The sequence below is a fragment of the Anser brachyrhynchus genome (assembly GCF_964034855.1).
Source record: "Anser brachyrhynchus genome assembly, chromosome: 10".
NCBI classification, from domain to species: Eukaryota; Metazoa; Chordata; class Aves; order Anseriformes; family Anatidae; genus Anser; species Anser brachyrhynchus.
The window spans coordinates 5,420,169-5,446,607 of NC_137705.1; the positions used below are offsets into that span (position 1 = coordinate 5,420,169).

At 46.1% G+C, this 26,439-nt stretch overlaps 1 protein-coding gene across 1 annotated transcript in view; it reads left to right on the forward strand.

Moving 5' to 3' along the window:
• FRMD4B (FERM domain containing 4B) overlaps positions 1-26,439 on the forward strand; it is a 96,717-nt gene that overhangs the window by 52,512 nt on the left and 17,766 nt on the right. The window contains exons 8-20 of the mRNA XM_080606459.1: positions 5,380-5,463; positions 6,574-6,639; positions 7,654-7,711; positions 8,655-8,741; positions 17,033-17,109; positions 17,587-17,725; positions 18,229-18,370; positions 19,218-19,351; positions 19,434-19,553; positions 20,569-20,797; positions 24,008-24,064; positions 25,386-25,533; positions 26,229-26,354. Of these exons, the coding sequence (XP_080462585.1) occupies positions 5,380-5,463; positions 6,574-6,639; positions 7,654-7,711; positions 8,655-8,741; positions 17,033-17,109; positions 17,587-17,725; positions 18,229-18,370; positions 19,218-19,351; positions 19,434-19,553; positions 20,569-20,797; positions 24,008-24,064; positions 25,386-25,533; positions 26,229-26,354 (1,467 nt within the window). The remainder of the gene's footprint in view (positions 1-5,379; positions 5,464-6,573; positions 6,640-7,653; positions 7,712-8,654; positions 8,742-17,032; positions 17,110-17,586; positions 17,726-18,228; positions 18,371-19,217; positions 19,352-19,433; positions 19,554-20,568; positions 20,798-24,007; positions 24,065-25,385; positions 25,534-26,228; positions 26,355-26,439) is intronic.

Sequence of the window (26,439 nt, forward strand, 5' to 3'; positions counted from 1 at the left end):
GAAAAATAACTTTCTCGAGTGTGCCATCAGACCATAAACTGAAGGGCTGGGAAATGATGGGAAACGTCTGGCATTTGTCACAAAAGAGGATTTGTCAGAGAGTGCATTTCAAAATCCTGCTGCCAAGATCCTGCTGCTCTGACTTACTCAAATGCTGCTAAATCAATTGTCTCTCCCCTTACCTTCCCCGCTCTGTCTTCCTTCCCTGCCTTTTTTCTCTTGCACTTTTAACCCTGCTCATTTTTCCCCCCTTGCTTTGCTGCTTCCTCCCCACACCTGTTTCGTGTAGTACCTTGGAGGACAGACCAGCCTCCACGGGAGCGTGCGAGGCAGCCTGCTCGGCCCTTCTGTTTATTTTAAAACCAAACAAAAACCTACAGGAAATGCACCTGTTGCCGAAGCAGTCCAGCTGTAAGGTGACAGCCCGTGTTGCTGCCTGTCATCTAAGGTCATAGGGAAGGGGAACAACGTGGAGACCTCGGTGATGCCACCCTCAGTCTGCCCGCTGTGGGACCGGGCTGGGCTGTAGGCAGCAGCGCGGGTTGTTGTTGTGCAGTTAGCCTTTAATCATTTATATCACTAGCTTCAAACGTCTTGAACAGAATAAGGAGGAAAAATCTTAACGGAAAATTTCTGAAGCATCTTCACAGTGCGGGGTAATAGTGGATTTTTCTTTAGCTGTGAAGCTGCACGTTTCTCTGTCTCGCAGGCGATTCTCAGAAGTGGCTGCTGATTGTTGGTGTCAGTGCAATAGCTTTCTGGTTAACTTGTGTGGTTGGTTGGTGTTTTCTAAAAACAAGGCCACTCTAAATTCACTCTAAATTCCACTGGTGGTGTGCCTAAAATTCATTACAAGAATAAACCAAATGTAAAGCAGTCACATTCAGAAGGACCCAGGAGAAGCTTTCTAATGATCACACAGAAGTATAAGAGCAAGTATTTATGTGAGGACAAGAGGCTTCGAGAACAGAGGAAAATCACTGTACAGTGAACTTTCCCCAGCGATAAATTCCTGCCTTGTAGAGTGTTATCAACACGGTTCAGTAGAGACACACACCTGCCGTCACTTTAGTCAGTTAAAAGTTCTCTGAAGTCTTATTCTTATCGATGTATTAATATTTACAAAGAAGATGCGGGTTAACTTTTTATGATATCGTCCAACATACTGCTTTTGCTGCTGTGGGTGTGTCTATTGCTCTTCACATTTTATGTTAATCTCATTAACCACGTCTTATTACATCTACATCTATTGCCTTGAATTACTGCATTAGCAAAAGGCATAAGCTGTTTGTGACAGTGGGCGCAGGGAAAAGCCTGGGCAGCCATTAACAAATGGTCTTAATTAGCACAGTTCTTTAAATCTTTGCCTGGCAGGGAGTGTTGTATCATGCTATTACAGGCTGTGAGGATACACTTTCTGGGAGCATAAATATGTCTCTTTTTTAATTTTCAGTAATGTGCTTTCAGCAGGGCATGCCAGGGTAGTCTGACTTGGTTCCCCCTCAGGAACCAAGTTTTCTGGTGGGGTTTTAGACACCTAACGTTTCCGTGGCAGGTCAGCAGGCTGTAGGAAGCACATAGGATCAGTACTGGGTTGCTGCTAGAGATAGTAGTTTGGATGTGGGAACTTCTATTCATATGACATGTGGTTTATCGATTGCAGTTGGTTATTTTAGAGACGAGGTGCCCTTCAGTCCCTGTAGAGCTGGCATGGAGCAGAAAATCAAACACACAATACCCCAAATGAAAGCTAAGGCTCGGTGTGAGGAGGGTCTGGTGTAGATTTGCATGTACATTGCCTACAGCAGTTCACGTTCTGCTCGGTACCTGCTGGGGAGGAAACTCCCATTTAGAGGGCGGGATGGAAAGGAAAGGGTCTATCAGCTTGTTTTCTTTCATTCTTCTCCATAGTGGAAACATACTTGAGACGAGTGTTCTCTTAGATTCCCCTCCTGGGAAATAAACAAACCTTTTTGCCAAAAATGTTCAGTCCCGTTGACTCTGGGCGGTTTAAAGTTTACGTGTGGGCCTTCTGCCAAGAAGCACCAGTCAAGAAGCCCCCTCCGTAGCGGGGGTCAGGCGAAAAGCGAGCAGGGGCTGCTCGGTCCCTCCTGCCCGGGCCTACTGCGGCTCTGAGGAGAGCTGCCCTGCTGCCCATGGCCATGCTGAGCACGACGCTTGTCCGCTCGGCTGGGCGGCTCTTTGGGCGGCAGGGCATCTGGAGCCGGGGCTGGCTGCCCTCTGATTTCTGCATCGCCTTGTGGTTGTTGTGAAACTGAACAGGAACAGGTAATAATTCAAGCCGTCGCTCCTGCTATCTGCAGTCGTCACCTCCGGGGAACGGCTGGGGCTCGGAGGGCTTGGGAAAGTGATCCGAAGGGTCAAGGGGAGACGTGCTTGGTCTCCTCTCTGCAGATGAAGTGATAATGAACTCTGCTGAAGGAGGGAAGAGGTCCACTTGAGGCTTTTATTATCCATGAAGCTGTGAATCATCCCAAATGCTAATCCTTGGGTGCGCAGTCAGCAGATCTGCGCTGCTGAGTGCCAGCCTGCTCTGAAGGCGTTCAGCGTGCGAGGAGCTGTGCCCTGTTCTCCAGGTCTTTCACATTTTTCTAGGATTGTTTCATGCTTCATTTTAGGATTATGAAGGAAAAAATAGAATTCTCATGTGGCTTCTCAGAGACATTCAGGCCTTATAAGTCCATTTTGATAGGGTGCAGAGCCGCAGATCGACAAGACATGACTGCGTTTGAACCAGCTACGAGATCAGGTCCCTTCAGAAAGGCAAGTCCCAAGGACCAACTTGGCCTCCTAAAAGGAGTGTATTTGCTGCTATTATGAGACGTTGGGTAGATTTGCAGGTTGGCAGGAGAACAGAGAAGCTCCAGCTCCGCCAAAAGTCGTCACAGCTCCCTGGCCTCTGCCTGCTAAGGCACTGCCCCAGGGCCCGCGGTTCTGGGTCGGTGCTGGAGGGGTGGGTCCCGCCTCGCAGCACGGAAGCGAAGGCAGCCCTTTAGTCACCGATGTCCCAACGTGTGGGACATAATGTGGCATTTCCGTGCGTGGTGGAACGCAGCTGCTGAGGTTGGTGGTGTTTCTGTGGAGAGACAGTGCTGGGGGGGCTGCTGATGCCGTAGCGATTGGTGAAGGAGAGCTTGGGACCTCCTGACCTAGCTGCTGTGGTGGCAGCTCAGGCATCGCCCGTGGGCCTGCCCTGCAGTGGGGCAGGAGAGAGGGGGCTGCACCCGTGGGGCTCAGCTCTCGTCTCCCAGCATCAGCCTCGTCACTGCCTCAGCCCTCGCTTGGGCGTTTTGTTGTTCACCGGCAGCGAGGCTTCTAAATAGGGGGGTTAGGGACCTGCTATTAAACCTCTGATTATGAATCTTTTGTGTTGAGAACCTATATTTAGAGGAACAACCCTTTTGTGTGGTAAAAATGAGCTATTTTGTTATCGCTTCCTTCTGAAACCCTCTCCTACTTCACTGTATTTCCCTGCCAGCCCTGTCTGTTAATGCGGCCATTACAGTTATGAGTCAGGCCTAAAATAGTAGGAAATCTTTATTTTAATGATAAATTATCCTGAGTTTATGATTTAAGTTGGAATGGAGCTCAGGAGGTCGTCTAGCCCAGCCTGTTGCTCTGAGAAGGGTCAGCTCTGTGGTAAGACCAGGTTGCTCAGGGCTTTGTTTTCTTTTTTTTGTTGTTGTTCATTTTGTTTTGCTTTGTTTAGCTTTAGGATGGTCTTTTTGGTTTGGTTTATTTTTACTCTGGTTTCTGAGGCCTCAGGAGAATGAGCTCTGTCTGCATTTTTATGTGGCCCTATAAAGCCCTGGTAACCTGTCTGCACTGCAAGCTGGGGTGTTTTGCAGCCTTTTGATACAATCAACAAGCTTTTAAGGGGTGAATAACCCCCCCCTTTTGCTTTTGTGAGCACTGGCCCTATGAGCACTGAGAGGAGAGATCCTGGTTTTCTACCCAGATGTCCCCATTTGTGGCAGCTGGGAGCTGGCCAGCTTGCAAAGAAAAGTGCATATTCTTGGCAGAAGAGCTCCGGCTGCAGAGCTCAGAAACAACAGCTCCTTCGTGCTAATTGACCACCCCCCTTCTTGGCAACTTCATCAAAGACGCTGAAGAATAAATAGGCTGTTGATTGAACTGTTTCCTGGTCCCCAGAGGTGGTCCCTCTTAGTCAGGGTTGAGGCGCATTGTCAGGGCTGGGGGAAGAAGCTTGGAGAGCAATTAGCCTGCGCTCGCTGGAGGCACAAGAAGTTTTAATTTACTGCTCCTTCCATGTGACATCTGCTGTGAGACTGAAGGTGTGAGTGGTTCAGTGCACCTCCATTGCCGCCTCCACCTGCAGTGGCTGATGTGTGGTGTCAGAGCAGATTTCTGTGCTGGTATCTGCTCCTCGGGTGCATGCGTGCGCATGAGCCATTTTGAGGGAAGAGGGGCAACGCGGCTCAGACGGGATCTGTAATAGTGGACGCTGATGAAAACAGAGCTCGGGAGCAGGGAAACACCTTCAAGGAAAGCCTGGCTGCAGAAGTCGAGGCAGATACCGATGAACATGACTGGTGCATTCTTTTCACAGAACAGTCGTGTTCGTGCTTGTTCGCACTGCTGTGAAGGCATGCAGAAATCCTGCAGAAATGAGGCGTGCAACTTTCAGCTGATTAATTAATGGAGCATATAAGGAGAAAATATTCACCATTTTACTGATGCCTACAAATAGGTTTTAAAATATTCTGCTGTTTGTTGTTGGTTTTGTAACAAATTGCATTCACATATTTCAACAGCCTTGATTTTGTTCTGGGCTGGGCCTAGAGTCCAAAATATTTGAACTTTCTGCAGAATGTGAACTCCAGGAAAACTCCTTCCAGTAAAAATACTTCAAAGTATATGAACTGAAATCCTTTGTTTTGAATCGGATCTGTGTCAAACTCTGAGATTCGACAAACGCCATGCTGCTTCACGGAATTTATTGTCTGCTGCAAAGGGTTTTAGCTAAAGATAGAGCAAAAATAGCACTGCAAGCCTTGCCTTTGGGCAAAAACTTTCCTTCTGCAGCTGTTGAGAGCTCAGTCTGTACTTAGCAAACTGAGCGTGTGCAAAATAAATATTGATACCACACTCCCGCCACAGTGGCCTGACTAACTCGATAATCACGTGTCTGTATAATGAGTTACAACATGAGTCTGCATGCCACCATGTACATCACTGTCACATGAGAGGGCCTCTAGAGTTACGTTGCTATGACGGCCTGATATGGGGCAATCCACCTTGTTCTTGGGTAGCAAATACAACCCTTTCCTTCCGCTGAAACTGGCAATTTGCATGAATGATTCACCAGCACTGACTCCGTGCCATTTTTGCTTTTAGTGATGAAAACACTAGGAAAGATTTGAAGACGCTGCCTGTCTTCCCTACCAAGACGCTGCAGGAGCATCCATCGCTTGCTTACTGGTGAGCTGTTTAATTCATTTAAAATGGAAATCTTTGTTATGGGTAGTAATGACAAGATCACTTTTAAACAGTTTTGTAAAATGTTTTAAAAGTTTTCAGCCTGTGTTATAGAAGACTCGGTTAATTGCTTGTGTTCAGGCATTTGAAATTTTAGAAGGTTATAAATTACACAAGATCCGATGCCAATCCCTGACTGAAAGTTCGTTCAAATTAAATTGCTGGATCAGAGTAAGTGGGCACCATGCATTAGAAAGAGACGAAATCTGAATCCCGGCCAAGTCTGTGTTTGCAAAGAGCACCTTTTCAACTACTAAACAGCAGAGCCTCTGTGGTAGGCTGACCTTGGCTGGTGCCAGGTGCCCAACCAGCCGCTTTCACTCCACAACAGGACAGGGAAAAGATGAGATGGAAAAGCTGGAAACAGAAAGGCAGGTCTGATTTTGTGGCTTGAATCTGCCATAGAAGAATACATTTGGGATGAATGAACAATTTTGTTTCCTTGTAATTCATGCCCTTTATTCAAGTTTGACTCCCTCATTTATTTCATTTTTAGGTTTATGATTTTTTCTTTCAGAACAAATACTGTTGGTTCCTCTTTGCATTCAAGTGTCTGACACTTAAATGCACATTTTATTTCTCATTCCACTAAAAGAAAATGTTATAGTATATAACAGGGAAAATGTAAAAATGTCACTGCTGACAAATGTATAGTTCTTTGTCTATGAAATGTCAGGTGAAAAGAATACAGTAGAATGAAAATGTTTGTTTTAACAACCTGTGCCATACATATGGAGCACTAACCATCCTTTGAAGTTTGGGTTCTTTAGAATGTGAAAATGAATTTATACAATTAGTACTATTATTCTGCAGCAGCATCTGCAGTGGAGCAGGCTGATCTGAAATGATTTGGTAATTAGTCTGGAACTCAGCATGCAATGGTGGGGATTAGAAGGCTGCTCCACACTGCTTAATGAAAGGTGGGAAAGTACAGAGAAAAATACAGAGGGGCACTTCTCTGCATGCTGAGCAGGCACACAAATTTCAACAAATGCTATCACATGTGGAAAAAAAGTCACAGCCTCTAAATTGTTTTTTGTGCTTGTTTTGCAGTGAGGATAGAGTAATCGAACATTATACACAAATTAAAGGCCTGACCAGAGGACAAGCCATTGTTCAGTGAGTATGACACTTACTTGTGAAGATGATCTTTTTACTAACTTTTTCCTATTTTTTTTTCCTTTTTTTTTCTTTCCTATTTGAGAAGTGGCAATGCAGGCTCTTTGGGTTATTATTGCTTGCAAACTTTGCCTTTTGTATCTGCCAGAATTATTTTTTACTGAGTAATGTTTTAAAAGTATTTCAAGCTTTAGATGTCACAAGTTTCCACTTAAGGTTGTATCTCTTCCTTCAAATACATCAAATATAAAAGAAACAATATGGGCCTTATTTATTCAAAAAAGCCTTCTCCATACCCTGATTGCTATCACTTAGTTTTCACACCAGACTCTAAGGATGTTACCTTAGGTTCTGTAAGGAAAACAAATGCATGTGTGTTCAAATGCTCAGAATTTAGTTTTCAAAAAACAAGGTTCTTGCAGGATGAATACAGCCCATGGAACCAAGAAGATTGAGATGATTGCTGTAGTTGCATATTGTAGACAACTTGCTCTTTTTGTCCCATAGCTTGGGGCCTGCGACTCTGTCCCAATAATTCAGAGGCTTCTTTCGACAGGAACAGAGAAAAAATTATCTCTTCAGTGGCTGTCTGAATTGCATCATGAAAAAATTGTACAACTCCATAAACAATTTAATTTGAAAGCTATCTATTTTAACAAAAGCACCATCATGAAATAATTATAGGCATATCTTTCCCGCCAACATTTCCCAAAAGACTTACACATTCACTTCAGAAATGGAAGTTTTGCTTTCAGTTCTCTGAACTTCTGATAGGAGATCGAGTGTTTTGTAGTACGAGAAACCTTCCATTTACTTTGTCTGGGCCAAAATACCACATCTGTCCCTGAGCCTGGGTGCTATTTTCTTCCAAAACCATGGGCATTAAATCATTAAGGTCTTCAAAATATGCAAATGATAAATGACATGTCCTGAATGTATGTGTGAAAAAAATATGTTAATAGATATGATTTCCTCCAGAGAAAATCATCTGATACGCTATAAATCTGTCTACAGGTACATGAGAGTGGTAGAAGCTTTGCCAACATATGGAGTTCATTACTATGGAGTAAAGGTTAGTGAATGTCTATAGATAATATGATTGCTTGGCTTATTACATGTGATTGCATTCCTAAAGGAGTATTTTGATGATTCAGTACCCTTCTATCAGAATTAAACCCCACATTTTTCAACCTCTATACCTTTTCCCTCTTCAGTTCTCTTTTTAAAATGTTTTCAGAGAGCAGCAAAGCATTACGTGCTATAGAAGACAGAAAGGAACCTCTGTGAACACCTTCAGTCATGCTATCAGGACCTAAATTCATACCAGCTTAATTAAACTGGATATCACTTCTAGATTTGAGGCAATTAATATTTCCTTTGGAGCCATTTCTAACCAAGGCTAGAAAAAATACAATGTAGAAAAGAGCTTCTAAATTGCAATGATTAGTGGGTGCACATGTAGAGTGGGAAAATGCTCTTTAGTTGAACAGTATTTTTGGAGAGTGATGGAAATACACTATTTATTTCCATTTGTAGAGCAGAGACTGGACAAATGTGGTTTTTGCAGAAGAGCTCAGCAGAGGTGATGTCTCCTTACTTTCAGTCATGGCCTTGACAATGGTACCTGAGAAGTTGATTGTTTGCACTGTTCTCCTCTTGCAGCTGTGTCGTGCCTGAGTTTCATGGATGCAGTCATTGGCCACATTTTTTTCTCTCCCTTACCCTTTCCCCCTCACAGACAAATCTTGCAAAGAGTGACACCCATTTGTTTCAACAGTGCTGTTGTTTTTTTGTCCACTTTGCACAACCGCCACATAGTTTCTTGCCTCTACCTGAGAAGGCAGTGGAAGAAATTTTCAACATTCACTTTAGCAATCCACTTCACATCAGCTTGTTTGCATAAAATGTCCTTGTTCCCTACCTACTTGTACTTGTCACAGAATGAAGTAGGCTGTGATCTTGGAATTGCTTAATTTTTAAGTAGCTCACAGCTCATGCAGGCTTCCCTTTTTCAGGATAAACAAGGAATCCCTTGGTGGCTTGGAATAAGTTATAAAGGGATAGGCCAGTACGACTTACAAGACAAAGTCAAGCCCAGAAAAGTAAGTTTTTTGTATCATTGCATTTGCTGGGTTGGTGGGGAGGTGTTGCATGCCAGTGTGTACCTTTTTAAACTATTGCTTATAAAACAAATGAGCAAAAGACAAATGGCTGGAGGCAGAAGAATCCTGTTAGCACCCAGGCAGTAAAAATTCTCCCCCCTTGCTTAAATACTGGAAAGTAATTCACTACAGCCAGCAGCTGCCTTCAGGAGCTTTGTGGGTTTGAGTTTGGTGGTCTCAGGACAGTCTCTACAGGAATTTTGGCAGTCTCTAGGGATAACTACAAAAGCGTGAAGGAGTTGGGCTTCTGCAAGTCCCAAACTAAAGGCATTGTACTTGAGCAGTGTTTCGTTTGGCTTTCAGAGGTGTAATTTGTGTGAAAAAATAATGAGAAGATCCACTGATGTCCACGAAATACAAGCAGAACTGTGTGAAACTGCAGGCCTTTGTAGGCGATTGTATGTTTTCATGATGCAATGAATTATAAGGGGGGATTGAGAGTAAATGCCAAATACTGGAAGTCGTTCTTCTCTTTTTCCACCCCCCTTTCTCCCCAGTGTGTCTCCTGCAGCGTAAACTCTGCCAACAGCTTCAGCTGTTGTTGAAACAGGGCAGAGGGTCCCATATTCCACTGCTGGCTCCCTCACAGCCATCCATCAGTCAGCCCTAACAGGCTCTTCTGCTGGCGGCCCTGGAAATCCATCGTGCTGCTCAAGCACATGATATGTTGGGAACTCCTCCAGGCCTGTAGATGTGTAAGGCTCACTGAGACAGGACTGAGCCCTGGAAGTCTTTGAAGAGTTAACAGGGTTGGCAGTGGGGAAAAGACAGCAGTGCACGTGTGGGAGCTGTGCTGTTGGGTTGGATATGTGTGGGGTTTTTTTTGGTCGTGTCTTTGCTGGAACATTGAGGCTGTAAGGAGATGCAGACACGGAGCTTGCTGTTCTCCGTTCCCTGGAATGATCTGGGCAGGAGTTCACATGAAGCGTGTGCTTCCTGCCAGGGAATTTTACATTAGCAAAATGATAATGTTTAGTGTATTTGTGCCAGAAAACATGGCTTAACAAAACTTCCTTGTGAAGAGCAATTCCCTTTCAAGTTCCCAACTTGATCTTCTCTTTCTGCAGAGCAGGCTATGACTTGGTTTCTTTTGTGCTGTATTTATATACCTGTGTGTCCAAGGTTGAACTCTCAAGTCCTTCCTTCACTTTGTTCAGTAAAGCTCTTTAGGTCTCTCCTACCATGCATGTTCTGAAACGAGAGAGACACAATTAAAACCCTAGAAAATGTTAATACAGCCATCAATCATCAAAGAAGAATATCAAGCAGCTCCTCTTGCTCTTGAGCACTTGCCTACATTTAGACAATATCTACAAGGTTTCCCGATCAGATCAAACGCAGACTATTCTCCAGCCAGGATGTCCCGCTGTGACCAGTAACTCTCTCCAAGAAAATACATCCTGCCTGGCTAGAAGCATTGCTTCGCCAAGCACTTTTCTGCTTGTGGGATTTCAGTTTACAACATCAACCAGGCAGATTAAGAAAATTTTTTAAGGTCAGCAGGACCCAGATAACAAGTCACACCCTGCTACAGTTGCTTATGAGGCATTGCCTTTGAATGCAGCAGGAGTCGTGTTTAGGAAAAATAAAATTAAAAAACGAAGCAAAACAAAAAACCTAGCACCCAAAGGTCACCTCTGCAGTGGAAGTGTTACAATGGAAATGGTAAAAGTTGTCTGCTGCACTCTAATTATAATTATACAATGTAGAACAGAGATCAAAAGGGAAGGTGGGAGAGAAGAACTTAAATGCAGAGGGAAGGTTTAATGCCAATAAGCTGATTCAAAAAGCAAGGATGGATACGGCTTTAGTATTATACAGCAGTGGTATTGCAATGGACTTGCAGATTTGTGTTTGGTGCTAACAGGAAGGGACAAAAATTGCTGAAGTTGAACTGCTGAAGACACTGCCGTTTGTTTCAGTGCAGCTATATAGCCTTGCAGCGAGTGCTGTGGCAGGCAGAAGTTTGCTTTCAGCTAGCCTTGTTGTTTGTTCACATTTGTGAATGCATCAAAATATATTTTCAGAGAGCGAAGAGTCTGTATAGCTTGTCAAAATCTCCAAGGAGTCAGCAAGTACCATCCTTTCCAAAACAGCAAGAGCAGAATAGGCATGTAAATTTTGTCTGCCTGTCTGAGCAGAAGTGCTAGTTTTGCTGGATTTAGCAGAATTTTCTTGCTTTCCTCTTCAAGATGGAGCCAAACTCACAACTGCCATGTGCTGGTGTTATCCTGCTGTTTATGTTGTGGATCAAAAGTGCTGTTGTGTTTATCCCTAGCCATCTGGGAGAGAGCATCCCGATTGTACTCCACTTCTCCAACTAGGGATGTTTAAATATACATGTCTGATTAATTCAGTAACGGGGAAAGGCTGAGTCAAATCTAATGGGAGACTGGGCTGGCCTTTCCTAGTTTTAAAGGTAAGTGATCTCTGGCTGCGTAAGTCTCTGCGATACCTGCTGAAGTGGGAAAGATTCCAAGATTCAGGTAGGAACTTGGAGTTGGTGCCTGTGCTCCACCTGAATTCCCACCTGGCAGCTTTATTCTGCTCCTTGTGCCTTTTGTGCAACAGTCATGGCTGCTGCCAGACGTAGCTGCGTTTTTTTAACGTGGTGATCACGGGCTTCTGTTCAGAGATAAATCCACATTCAGAAGAAAACCTACATGCATATTTTAATTAACTGCATCCATTAATGCAGTGTCAATTCCCAATGGTAATCTTCAAAAAGTGAAATCTTTTGGCTTTGTCCAAGTAGGTCTTCAGGCAAAGAAACCTAAATATGAGCCTCGGAGCACAGTGGTTATCCCAAGATTTTGTTGTTGGATCAACACTGTGGCGTGAAGTCCAGGGTTGAATGCTCTTCGCAGGAAACAACTTGCAAGACAGAACCAGATGAAGCAATCCCAGATACTCATCTGCCTTGCCAAAGCTTGTGCATGCCGTGTCAGTCACCCGTGAGCAGCGCAGCCCATTCGCCCGTGCGTTGTTGTAGGTCGGGGCTGGACCAGGAGAACCTGCTGTGTCTGCCTGCCTCTGTCAAGCTGCCTGCGGAGGTTTGATTCCAGCCATGATATTTTGCTGGTGAACCTGAGATTGTTTGAAGAAAGGCGTTTTGTCGATGTTAAGTTGCTCCTGGAACTTTGTAATTTTTTGAAGTGGTTCCTAGCAAATTGGACCCAAATTTTACAGCTCGCCCTGGACTGCGAGTGATGGGAGCCGAGGGAAATGCCTTGCTGTAACAGACTGAAGACAGAGAGCTGTTCTTGTGTCATTTAGGAAAATTGTCTTTTTCTTCCTAGATAAAAGCTGTGGCTCCACACTGGCTGGAGGTTACGCTCTGGCTCAGTTGATTATAGTCCCGAAGTCTCACAGGGCATAAAAAGCCTGGGTTTGCAACCCGTGTTCAGGTTTCAGCTCAGACCTGGGATTAACTCTGCAGTTCTGCTGCTCCGCAGACATACTCTGCCTTCAGCTCCAGTTAATACGGAGATGTCTCCTGCTTGGAGAAATGCCTCCCACTTGTGGGGAGGGGTGTCTGGGTGGCATGCCAAGATCCCATCCTGAATCTCTTCTGAATTGATTAGGAAACGCATAAAACGGGTCCCAGGGTGCAGAACTTCAGATGCTGTTTCAAAACAGGGTACTTCTCCCTTTTATCTCCACCCATATTCCTCTCACTGGTGAGAGAAACAATGCCCCGTCTCGTTTCTGGAGCGTGCACTGTGGAGTGGGTCGAGTTTATTCTGCGTTCAGCCAATATGTGGTGATACTCCGAGGAATGGGAATTTGAGAAGGCTGCTTGCTTGCTTTTGGACCTTTTCTCCCACTTCATTGTGTTTCTGTGGGCGACTCCCTGGTGATAAATGAACTCCAATGTCTGAAGAGGAAAAGTAATCTCGCTATGGTATTGTTTCAAATCTGCAAGGATTTCAGTTCTAATGCTGGTCATCTTGAATACATTATGTTCTCAGGAGTGTTTTTGTTAGAGCGTACTAGTTTTGAAATGGGTAATATTTATGATATTTTTCTTTTAATTCCACATATACGTTCTAAATGCTGATGCTGAAAGTTTTCCCTTGCAGAACATTTGCTTAATGTAAATTCTCTGTCCTGCTTGGCTGAATTGCTCAGAACACAATAGCGTTTGTGCAGGCTTCTCAGCAGGCGGATCTAATCATGCAAAGACTTCTTTTACTATGTTTATTTCTCACCAAGGAGAAGCCATCGATTTAGACATAAGATACTAAGCTCGCATAATTATTTCAAATAAACACAGAGCTGTTACAAGACCGCTCTGAAATGCAGTTCCTTCCAGATGTGCAGAAAGTTGCTCGAGCTCGTGCCCCACAACGCACACGTTCTGTGACAGCCTCATTGTTCGTTGCTGAGACATCGCTGATCCTTGTTAAAGCCCATGCCAGTGGGAACCTGGCAAGGATTGATCGCAGTGCATTAGAGAAAAAATGCGATTGAAGAGGTTTTTAGACGACTGGCTTAATATGTAAGAGATGAGGGATGCCTCCGGGTGAGCTCTGCCAATTTATGCTGGCACAGGTGAGAGCTGTCTGCCTCCTTCTGTCAGAAGTTGCTGCAGGTGGGGCAGCTTGGCTCTCCTGCTATCCCCTCAAATGCCTCCCTTTGCAGCCAGGCAGAGCAATTTAAAACAACAACAACAAAAAAAAAGATTTCAGTTGAAGGCAGCGTGCCAGCCAGCGAACTGCTGCTGAGGGGCTGAAACGCAGCCCTTCTTCCAGCCCTGCCGGCAGGGTGGTAATTTCCTTCATCGGGGTGGGGTGCATTCCTGCGGGCAGAAATCTTTTATGTTTCCTTGGTCTGAATCGCCAGATTTGTCTGGAGATTGCTGTTCCCAGTAAGCTACTGGGATGGTGGTGGCTGAACCTCCCTACGGGCACGGTACGTACCACAAAGCACTTCCCGAAGGAAGGACTGCTGCAGATGCAGCAGCACGGCGCACACATCCCTGCTGCGTTACGCAAAGATCCCTTGGGTGGAAAACCAAAAATTGGGGTAATTGAGCTCTTGGTGAGAATTTGCCATCGCTCTTGGCCCAGGAAACGCGCTGGGGCTGGAGGTGCGGCTGGGCAGCAGTGCTCGGCTCCTCTCTGGATTTCCACCCCCTTGAAAAAAAATGGTATTTTTAAAGTAATTTTTGAACTAAATGCATCTGTGCGTTAAGCAAATCGCCTCTTGCCTGTTTCTCGAGGCAGGGGCTATGCCAGCTCCCCGCCCGTGGTCCTGCCGGGGCCGTTCTCCCCAGCTCCTGCTGTCGGGCCCAGACAGACCTGCCTTTTATTCAAAGCTGGATGCCAGATCAGCCAGGCCGACAACCAGCTGCTTCCACTATGAAGGTGTCTCACTACTTAGGCAGGCAGTGTCTGCTCCGCGTCTTGTTAGACTACAATTACAGGCTCTTTTTGTATGGGAAAGAGGGCTCGGAGGGCGATCCTTTTGTTCTGCAGGATCACAGGAGGCATGCAGGAGGTGAAGCTCCCGTGCTTCCAAAAGCCGCGGCTGGGGTCAGAGCCCTGCCTAATGCCGAGAGGTGCGGGGTTAGTGAGGTGCTGTCAGGTTGCTCTGTGCCTTCTCCAAAAAGACCCAAGAAGCAAACCCTGAGCAGGCCAAATCCTGCTTGTAGGGTCTGACAGGCAGCCCCCGCTGTGCTCAGTGGGAGTTTTCCGCGGGCATGTGAGGATCCGGCAACGTCAGTGGCTGGGGAGGGGTGGCAGGAAAACCTTCATTAGATCAGGTGGGCCTAGTCAGCGGGCTAAAGGGAACATACGCAGCAAAAACATTTCATTTCTTCCAAACTGTTCTTCCAGCCCTCAAAAAACAGATTCCAATCCACCCCCCTTTCTATTTTCTTTTAATATGTGGGAGATTTAGGGGGCCGGGCAGGCGGCGGGGGGGCGAGAGGGGCATGGCTCTGCTCCCTCCCCAGCCACCTCCAGGAAATGTAAAGGCTTTTTTATGTCATTTTATTTATTCTTTATATTTTATTTATCTATTTATTATTTTAATTTTATTTTATTTTAATTTTATTTTATTTTAATTTTATTTTATTTTAATTTTATTTTATTTAATTTTTATTTAATTTTAATTTTATTTTATTTTAATTTTATTTTATTTTATTTTTATTTAATTTTAATTTGATTTTAATTTTATTCAATTTTAATTTTATTTAATTTTATTTTTTATTTTTTACTTTATTTTTTCCTTCTATTTTTCTCTTTTTTTTTTTTTTACTTTTTTCCCGTTTTCTATTTTTTTTTTTTAATTTCTCCCTGTTTTCTTCTACTTTGTTATTTTTTTCCCCCTTCTTTTTTTTTTTTTTTTTTTTTCCCCCCTTTTTAAACCGGACGCCGGATTTGCACCCTCGAGCCTCGGCAGGCTGCTCCCTGCGGGGAGGAGCGGCGCTGAGGACGGGGCTCAGCACCGGGGGCCGCCGGTGGCGGGGCGGAGGCTGCGGGCCCCGAAGCCCGGCCCCGCTCGGCCCCGCCTGGCGCCGCCCCGGTTCCTGGGCTGCCGCCCGGGAGCGCCCGGCCGCCGGCTGCCGCCCAGCGGGACGGGACCCGCGGGCCCGGGGCAGGTAAGGGCAACCCCCGGCGGGTGCTGAGCGGATCCCTCTGCTTTGGGAAAGGGGGCGGCGGGGGGGGGGGAGCGCTTCTGCGAGCCGTCCGAGCGGGGCAGGGCGCTGCTGGCGCCGGGCGCTTCTCCTCGCTGGGGGAATGCGCTGAGGCGGCAGAGGAAAGCTTCCGTAATCTTAGGGAAAGTGATGGGTTGGTTGAGGTAAATGACATTTCGCCCTGCCGCGTTTTTCGCGCAGCGGAATCTAAGAATAAATGGTCGTGCTAGAAAGGGAAGTTTTAACCCAACAGCCGAAAGGGTGCGGAAGGAGCGCTGCCAGAGCTGCTCCCGCGGAGGCGTGAGGCTCTGCTCGTCACAGCCCTGCGAGGGCAGCTTTCAGGGGAGGGAGCGTGGTGGCATGAGAGGAGCTGTACGGCACTGTACCGAGGTGGCCTGAGAGGAGCTGTACGGAACTGCTGAGGTGGCCTGAGAGGAGCTGTACGGAACTGTACCGAGGTGGCCTGAGAGGAGCTGTACGGAACTGCTGAGGTGGCATGAGAGGAGCTGTACGGCACTGTACCGAGGTGGCATGAGAGGAGCTGTACGGAACCTGAGGCCCGTCTGTGGCCGCGGTGTGTTGGCTCCCAGCCACGCCAGGGTGTCGCAGCGAGGCCGGCGGGAGCATCGCGTGTGCCGGGGCTCTGGGGCTGCTGGTGCCAGGTCCCAGCAGGAGCTGCCTGGCAGAGCGACCCTGGAACTCCTGGGGGATGGAGGGGTCTCTGCTGCTCCCTGCCACCCTCGGTGACACCTCGGGTACGCGCATGTGGGTGTCTGTACCCACGCACACGTACTGCTGGGGCAGGGCGTGCTGCTGCAGGACCCGCACCGAGGGGCAGGGGAGCAGCAGCCCTCTGGGGCTGGGCTGAGGAGGTGCGGGACCTGCGGGGCGAGCCCCACGGGGCGCTGGTTCTGGCACAAAGGGCGAGCGGGTTCGTGCGAAACCCCGAGCCCATGGGTGCAGCTGCCGAGCCCTGGTGCAGAGCGTTTCCTTCGGCGTGCTCTCCCGGCTGGCACTCGGCAGGAAATCGGCAGTTTCCTTACAGCGGTGTGTGCTGTGGGGCCAGTCCTCCCCTAGCTGCTGCTTCTCTGTGCATGTTTTACCCCTGCTCCGAAATGTCTTGCTGAATCCCACACCCAGTGTCTTCGGAAGGGAAAGGTCTTGGTCGTCCCCCAGCTGCTGCCGTTCCCTGGGGGTGTTCTGGCTGAGGAGAGGACTTGGTGTCCGCGTAGTTGCTGCGTTTGGATTTCTTCTGCATTTAATCAGAGAGAAGAGGACTTTGGTCGCACTCCCAAGGTCCCTACAGACATCCAGCAGTGACATGAATTGTTGATAAAAGCAGATGTTTTCACAGCCGAAACCCAGAAGTTGCAGTGCATTGTTCTTGAAAGTGTGCATTTACTTGAGGGGCATCCCCTACATTTATATTGATACACTTACTGATGTTATGAATGTTGTTATTGCTGAGTCTGTGGCACAGCTGAAGATACACAGAATTTGTAACTTGCTGGAATTGTACAATGTGGGGGCAGAAGATTGGTGATTCTTGGAGTGACCGTGCTCTGCTGCTCTCTCCCTGTCCTTCTAGCTATTCCAATGGAAGCAGCTGGAAAACCTCTACTTCCGTGAGAAGAAATTTGCCGTGGAAGTTCACGATCCCCGCAGGTGAGGCTGGAGGTGGGATAGCCGTGGGATGAATCTTCTCCCAGGACTGGGTATTAGTCATTTGTCTTAGTGGCTGGGGATGGGAGGTGTCTGTGCGCTGGTGGCAGCGCAGAACCGCGGGCACCTCGGGCACCTCCTGCCCTTCCCTGCCTTGGTACTGATGCCAAGGGTGAGGGAGGGAGCTCACCCTCAGCTGCTTTTCTGTGCCTTCCCTTCCAGGAAGGAAGAGCCTTTGCCCAGGGTGAATTTCTTATTGCTTCTCTGTAAAGCTCAACCAGGAGGGGCTTTGGCTTTGTAAAATGGACGGCAAGTTAGGAGGGAGGAAAGGCAGCGGCAGCGGATGCCGGGGAGAAGCAAGTCCAGGTTTTTAGATCTCTGAAATAAAGGCTATGAGTCTTGCCTGGTTAGGAACGAGGCTTTGGGGACTTTAAACCTCAGAGGCCTGTCCTAAAGTTGTGTTTCTTTTCACCTCTTCAGGATTTCAGTCTCGAGAAGGACCTTTGGTCAGAGTGGACTGGTAGTGCAAACCTGGTATGCAAACACTTCCCTGATCAAATCCATCTGGGTAATGGCAATCAGTCAACACCAGTTCTACTTGGACAGAAAACAAAGCAAAGTAAGTTAGAAGGCATTTTGCTGTAGGCTTAAGCTTCAACACCTTTCCTACATATCCTTCAGTATATGTTGTTCCGTGGATAACCTAATCCCTAGAGAAAAAATACAAATAGCTTTTGTCTGCTTTTTGAGCAGTCTGAGCTACAGTATTGCTATTCGATCCATTTTAGGCTGCCTCCAATTAAGAGCTATGGAAGTGTAATCACAGCAGAGGGAATTCCCATGTCTCAATATTTAATCTGCTTTTTCTTTTGTCTCTTTCTCATGTTCTTTTCGAACACGGTGCAAACAGAGAAGAGGTTATGAGTTTGGAGGCAGTTAAGACTTTTGGGGCCAGGTTTGAGGAATGCCGGGGCAGCCAAGTGCACAGTCAGCTCCTGTGTGATGCTGTTGCTTTAGCCCTTATTTTTGTGGGAGATGAGGTGTGGAATGTCGTCTTCTGTGACCCCATGCTCTGAAGTTAATGAGAGGTAACTCAATGATTTATTTATTTAACTTTTTCAGGCAAAAATTCCTTCAGCCAGAAGTTTGGATGATATTGCCATGGATTTGACAGAAATGGGAACACCGAAGGTTTCAAAGCTAGTGACTATGGAAGCAAAAAATCAGCTTATTATGGCCAGCAATGGCAGTTTAATCTCATCAGGTAATATTTTGTGTGAATGCAAGGCCCTGAAGTACAGCGGCACTTGTGTGTTAACAGGGGTGATGAGTCCAGCTGACCACAAATACAGTGAAGCGTGTGACAGCGTGTATTGGTTACATATCTGAGGCAGAAACATCTATTGTATGATCTGCTGTTTCCTCTCCCATTGTAACTAACAAGGAAGTGAAAATGTGCTAAAGACAGATAAGCAACCGTGTACTTTTGGTCCACAAGTAACTTGATATCACTTTACCGGTTGGTTAGCCCATCCTTGAATGACTGACTGTACGTCTCATCCAAGTGTCATTCAATCCAAACTGAATCCAGGCAAACTTCGAGCACCTGCTCTAGGAATTGAACTGCCCTGGCTTTCTGCAAAAATAAGCAGAAAAGAGACATTCTCCTAAATAAAATTCAGCTCTGAGGTGGACTTCAGATCTCTCCACCACCCGTGGAGGACTCCTAGGTAGATAAAAGCCTGCCTTCCCCCCAAGAAGTGCCTGGAGGTAAAGCCCAGGTGAGGAGAATCGGTGTCTGTATCAAAGCAAAATCAAAGCTGAAGTATCAAGTGTATCATAGGTATCCCTAATGTCTCGGTTTATTTTGAGTAGTGCGGTTTTGGCTTGTATACTTAAGACTTGGCCAGTATTGAGGGTTTGAAGAAGTGCAGATTTCCTAAAAGCCTTCTTCCTGGATGACACAAGAGCTGGACGTTGCATTTTGAATATGATGCAGTTGGGCTAGGTTGGCCGGTTCTGGGGAGATCGCAGCCTACCTCCTTTGTTGCGGGAGGGAAAGCAGTGGCTTTTACCTGTAAATTCTCTAATAAAGAGAATGTATTTTTCAGGCTCTCAGGATTCAGAGGTCAGTGAAGAACAAAAGAAGGAGAAAATTATGGAGCTAAAGAAGAAAGAGAAACTCCTTCAGGAAAAACTGCTGCAGAAAGTTGAGGAGCTGAAGAAAATCTGCCTGCGCGAGGCGGTGAGAACAGCACCTTACACAGGGTTGGGGTGGGCCCTTCTTGCTCACTGGACCTTCACGTAGAGCCCTCTCTGTTCCCCAGGAGCTGACGGGCAAGATGCCAAAGGAGTATCCTCTGAGTGCTGGAGAGGAACCTCCCCAGGTCAGAAGACGTGTTGGCACAGCTTTCAAACTGGATGACAACCTGCTCCCTACTGAAGAGGTGAGCACTGCAGCTTGTTTTCACAGCAAAGGTGGGGTGGCCAGACCGGTGGCCAAAGACACTTCAAAATAATCCAGCTCTTACCTGATTAAGAGGAGGCAGCTGGGGGCAGTTGCGTGCCTATGCCTGAGGATCTAGACAGGTCCTGCCCTTATTTCAGCTGTGCTCCATGAGAAACGACTAGGAAACTGGCCATTTCAAAAAGCCTTAAAATCCCTAACCTGAGCCCCTCATTTGGCCATGCTACTTGCATTTTAATGTTCACGATGCCATTTGACAACCCATGTGTATGAGCCTTTCCTGAGCACTGATTTGTGGTGTTTTGAGGTTGTGTTTGAGCCCAGAAAGTGGTGGGGTGTGCTTGTCCCCCTTGCAAAATCATCTGTCCCTGAGCATAGTTGTGTGACAGATGACAGCAGGAGATTTACCTCTGGCTTAATGCAAATTCCACCTAAGTAAAAGCTCTATATTGCTCAAGAAGCTAATATTAATTTTGCTGGCAGACTGACTCAGGAGATATGCTAATTCAGATATATGCAGTTTCTGGAAGTGCATCGTTTCCCCTCATTCCTTAAGATATTTGCTAACTAGCCGTGTATCGTCCAAGCAGTAGGTAGACGTTGGGCACTTTGCATCTGTCTTTCACCCAAAACTCGCTGCGCTGGCTTTACATTATTGTATAATCCGTGTCTGCAGCAAACTGATTTTATGTAGTCTGCCTACGTGCAACTGAAACAAAATCCTACTGTCCAGATTTAATAATGTGTTACTTAGCACTTCTGCAGCACCTTTCATTTGAGTCTCTCAAAGTTGTTTACAAACAATTAATTAAAGCTTCCTACTCCCAGTAATGTAGGTATGGTGATACCAATTTTTATTTTCTCTAAAGCAGGGAGAGATTCAAAGAGGCGTTTTCAGGCTTCGTCTTGGAGCAGGAGGTTTCCACTTCATTACTACAAAAACAGATCATCATTTGTATAACCTCATCTAAATATCTCATGTCTTGAACTTACAGGATCCCGCTTTGCAGGAGTTGGAGAGCAATTTTATCATACAGCAAAAGCTGGTAGAAGCTGCAAAGAAACTTGCTAGTGAGCCAGATCTCTGCAAAAACGTAAAGAAGAAAAGAAAGCAAGAGTATGCCGATGCTGTAAAAAAGCTTCAAGAGATTGAAAATTCCATAAATGAATACAGAATCAAGTGTGGCAAAAAACCAACCCAGAAATCAACTCTTACTCTACCAGGTAATCAAGAGAATTCCCCATGTTCTGATGAAAACAGGAAAAAAAAAAGTCATTTGGCTCACTTACAAGTTTTGTTTACATGTGTCTATGTGATTTTTATCTTCTCCAAGGCAATTAAATAAGAAAAAGAGATGCAATTTGCTGCATCTGATACAATAAGTACACAGCTTATAGGCTGAGGGCAGAATAAGCTGCAGTTTTAGGAACAAGCGCAGACACGTTCCAGCACCAGGTACCGACCAGGAGTGCTATACGTAGAAGGGCTGGCAGGAGCATCTCAGTTGAAACTGGTGTGGTGTCCTAATTCGTAGTGTATTGAATGCAGGTGCATTTCTGAGCTGCCACACGCAAGCTCTCTCTCCCTTCTGCAATGCTGCAGTTCTGGCAAAAACAGAATGTGTGAGGTTTTTCTACAGAGTCAAGAAAACAAGGACCAAAGATTTTGTTTCATGATTGAAAATGACTGATGCCTAGGAAGACGTAAGCAAAGTTCAGGAGTTTGTGTATGCAGATTGTGTCATACAGATTTTTGACTAAATGGATTTGCCAGTGATGAGCACAAAGAAAGCAGGTGTCCTTGGCTCTTCCATTCTGAAAATGTGATTTTCCTGAGGGAGGTGCGATTCTGGCTCCTTCATAGGACAAAACTTTGTAGTATCCAAGTTAACCGGAGGAGCTGGAGAACAGTAAAAGCTCGTAGGTGTATTGCAGGCTATTCTAGTTTCTATAACATTTAACAGTTTTAGGACATGTTTTACTTTTCCTCTCTGTGGAAAATTACTTGATAGATTTCTTTTTGCCTCCTGTCCCAGCGGAAATGTTACATGAGGCTGGTGTTTTTTTCCTGGGAATTGCAGGGTGGGAAAGAAAATGCAATTTTTTTCTGCTGTTGATACTGATACCTTCTCACTGACACTGGAGATGGAGACCTCTTGTGTTTTCCCTGGAGGAGAACCCCCTGTGCACTGCCAGGTTTCTGTTGGGATAGCCCTCGCTTTGTCTCACTCTTATTGAGAGCTTGATTTGGATTCGCACCCGGCACAAAACACAGCAGCACTGGGCTGTCTGTCATCACAAGGCGTTTTTTCTGAAGGGTTGGTGATCACGTTTTAATGTGGCCCAGCTAGTTCCTAATTGACAGAGATGAGGAAAACATCTGTTTTTCCAGTTATTGCTCACCGATCTGGATACCAATTGTGGGAGGCCCTGCATTACCTGTGACATGTGATGTGTAGTAACAGCACGGGGAGCTGCTGAGGGCCAGCAAGAGCATGGGCAGCATCCGTGCCCAGCTGCTGCTTGTTGCGTGGAGTTTTTTCTACCATTGTGCAAACAAGGAACTTAGGAGCTGGATGTGCAATCCTCGGTCCTTATACAAGCTCCATTTAGCCCATCATTTTGCAACATCTGATACATGGCATCCTTGTTTGCTGTCTGAGGAGGGAAACGCAGACAGAAGGGACTGAGCTGTCCCTCTCAGAGGGGCTGCCTTCCTGCAGGTAGCGGCAGCAAATGCTTGGCCAGCAGTAAGCGAGCTGTGTTCCCTTCCAGCTCCCGACTGGAGCAGTGTCTGCGTGTTTACAGTACCTGAAGCAGAGCCCTTGACTGCTTCAAGTTCGATAACTGATTTATGTGTAACCTTCTCACCATTACCGACTGTACTGTTGGGTTCAAGGTACAGGGCTGAAGAAAGCTGAGCAGTAATAAAGTCACTTGCAGCTGTGAAGTTTGGGAATGGCTTGTTGGAAATGACGTGTTAAGTAGTAACACTGATTTATTGAGTTATACCATAGGTATTCACATCCCAGCTACAGGAGTGGTTGTTGAAGGATGTGCTGGGCTGTCTCCTCCTCAGTATGTTCCCCTCTTCCTTTCCTTTGCTTCCTCTGTACCCCAGAGAGCTGCTTCCCCTTTTGCAGGGAATTTCATGGATTTGGGATTTAAATCCAGAGCTCCTGCATGTGTCAGCACTGCAGACCCTTGTGTAGCCAGCTTTAGGCTGGCTTTTTGTGTGTCTCTAGGAAGATTTTTTATTCCTCCTTGCACTGGGCCTGGTTCCTTATTTCACCATAACTTGGTAAATTCACATGAGTAAACTCCTGTAAAGCTTCTTCCCCGTGTCAGGTTGCAAGTAACGCTGCGGGCCACCTTGGTGGTCTGACAAGCCCCTCGGGGCAGGGGCCAGCCCTGATGTTTTGCTCTGCTTGAAGAGCAGCAGCTCTGTTCACCTGGTTCTTGTAACTAGAGCTTACCTTGCACAAGTGAGCGACAACGTTCATTGCGTGTATTCACGGTGAGTGATGCAGATGTCACGTGTGAGGTGGCTGCCACCATCATCATCTGCAGCCTCCTTTCTCTCATTCGTGGAGGCTTGCGCAGACTTTTCACCTCACCGGCTTTGTGTCTGGCCAGCAACAGGCTCGATGTCTCTCTGGGTTAATTACCTTCGGTGCTGCTTTTTATCACCAGCCTCATTTCTGGACCTCAGCTGTTCCGTTCCAGGACCATGCGGGCTGTTTGGCAAGGACAGGCTGCTTGTGAGTGTGAGTGGTGGTGTGTGGTAATAAGGTGAGGGCACAGGCACATGCAATGAAGCGATATGAATAAATAGCAAAACATAAAAGACACGGGGAAAAAAATTGCAATGCCTGTACAACAGTTTGTGCACTCTGTGCTGCTGGAATTTGCAGTAACTTGATTGAAATCGGTGGAATTTTTCTGGCTTTATATTAATTTAATTGAAGCAGAATTCATATGCTGATGAAACATTCACAGGTTAATTTAATTCCAAATTTCAAAAGGCGTTCAGTACCTACCTGGTGGGATTTCAGGTGTACCTGAGGAGATTAGATGCTGGCAGCCAAGATCTACATGTCTGTGTAGGCTCCTGACTCCTATAGAAGCACCAAAACACCCTGTGAGATCTCTTGGAAGTTGACTGGAAAACACCTTTGTGAATCTTGGCCTGATTCCCACTGCAGTTGAAAAACCTCCTTTGATAATTATGTAGGTAGCTTGCTGAAATGCAAAGGCAACAAATAGGTCCTGATAGTACGGCAAAGCAGGGCCGTCTTCAGGCTGCTGAAGTCTAAAGCAGGGAGATTGCAGCATTACAAGTATCAACTGGCTCTGAAGCCTTAGAAAATAAACTGTATGTGATAGTTTGAAATTAATGTGGAGTGTGCTTTAAGTGCTTGTTTTCATTCACAGATGATATAATCCCATCTGAGAGCAGCTCTCTGTCTGATACAACAACCTACGATGATGGTATGTTGATTATCCTTTTCTGCCTTTGAAGTATGCTTGTTCAGTGATACTCTTTGACTTAACGTCCTTTAGCCTGCTACTTTATTGTCTTTCAATGACAAATTACAGCAGAGTTAAAAAGAGCTTAATCAGGAATGTCTGTTTTCATAATGGGGTAGTTATTGAAAGTTTCTGCTCTGTGGGCTGATTTAAGTTGTCTTTAGAGAAGGCACTTGGTTTTATTGTGATGGTTTTATTGTGATCAACCTGGGGAACCAGGGCACTGAACTGCCAACAGATACTCACGCCATCCCTGGGACCTGACCGAGGCAGATAAGCAGCTGGGAGGAATTCCCCAGCCCTTCTGTCCTCACAGTTACTAAAACTTGTAAAAAGTGGAATAGTCAGAGATAGTAACGATCTGTTTACGTTTCTTTGTTACCTAGTGAGCTGCATCTTGCATGGGTATGGTGTTTGCTCAGCTTACTCACTTTGGGCACACACCCACAGACGACACATTCACACCCTGTTCCACAAGGTGGAAGGGACTTGGCTTGCCTCTCCCTTGGCTGGGTAATCATCATCTGGGGACAAACATTATCTAAATTATTACTCACTTTTCAGTTAAGGCCTGATTCTGATCTTGCTTTGTCCCAGTTTTAGACTTGTATAACCCATCTGACGCTTTAAAATGGAGTCGCACTTGATTCCTGCTTGCACAAGTAGAAGTAGAGCCAGAGCCTTGGTTTGTGAATGTGTTCTCTATGATGCTTGTCCTGTGTTTATGTGTATTAGTTGTAGTTTCCTTTTGGCTCTAATGGCATCTGGATTGTGCCTTAAGCAAGTGAGAACAAGGATCAAACCAAAGTCTTCCCAATTGCCTTCACTCAAATTTGTTTGCCAGTGTCTTTGCTCGCTCAGTCACTTTTGAAGTCAGTCCCTTTTAGGTTGTATTAAACTAATCCTTCACATCATTTCCAAGTAAAGTGCTGAATGGTGAGAGAGAGGAATAGGCTTTGGCGAGGCTGAGTGTGCCAGCTCTGCTCTGGGAGGGACAGAGCTGCAGACAGGCACTTTCCCAAGGAAGTTCCACTTTGTGGTGCGACACGGTGCCAAGCAGAAACCTCTGGCAGAGGTGCTGCAGAGACCTGCTTGAGTCTCCACGATGTCCTGTCCAGGTGAAGGAGAGCTTGGTGCAGGCGGGTGTGGGAGAGGCTCCCTGTAGTCACAGCTTCCCTCCTTGTCTCCACAGCGCAGAGTTTCTGTTCAGGGGTCACAGATTTACTCACAGGACAAAAATAGCAAGGATTTTGCTAACAAAATATGTATTCCATTCCAACAGCCAGTGAATCCCTCACTGTGCCAGCACAAAGAACCAGCTCTGCACAGCTTTCTCCAAGGCTTCCTCCACCAAAGTCCCTTGGGCTGGAGAGAATCCATCTTAGAAAGTCATCCATGAACGAGCAGCTCTTGGAAACGAGACACTCCAGGTATGGCATATCTCACTGTGCTCTCTGTGTTGTTGGCACGAGCTCGGTCTTGCCCATGTAAAGATATTTTTTTTTTATGGGCTCTCCAGAGTTGCTGCTGTCTCTACACTCTTCTGGGGCTCAAGAGTTTAGTGATAACAGCTAAATTTCCTGTTTAGTAATACAAGTGTGTACGAGTAGTCATCAAGTCTCTGTGAAACTGCAGGGTAGTGCAGTCTTTGTGAGTCAGGTGAGAAATTTAATAGCAAGGACTGCATTTAAGGAATTGATCGTGCCCACCAGTACTTTCACCCTTTTGTGGCTAAGTGGTTTGTTTTCAGTATTAAACAGCTTGTATGTTTCCTGATGACGGTGCATAATTGCTTCAGATAACACCAGCCCATAACCAGCCCTCCTGATCCTATCAGTATTTCAGCAGGTACATTGTCAAAGCATACACAATTCACCTAAGACTTGGGGAGCAATTTCTTCGTCTAAGAATAGTAACCTCTTGAACCACAAGAAGGGCTTGAATTTTTCTTCTTCTTTAGAAAGTTCTGTTCTGTATGTGGAATCATATCCAGTTACTCTTACCTGCTTTTTTAGCCTTTAGGATTTTTTTTTTATTTCTTTTAAGACTGAGGGTGCACGGAGTCTCAGTACGTGCGACTTGCATTGTGGTTAACCTAACTGGGGTTCTGTCGTCTTCGTTACAGGGACCCGCTTTCAACTCACAGCAGTCCTTATCGCACCCTGGACCGACTGCCCCCGTCCCACGGGGGGAGAAGCATGCCTACAACACCCGTGCTCACACGCAACGCCTACAGTAGCAGCCACTTACAGTAAGGGGGTTTTATTTTGACTTTGAATGGTGTTAAGGGGATAAAAGGTCATTTGCAGTGCAGCTCTCAGGGGTCAGGCTCTCAA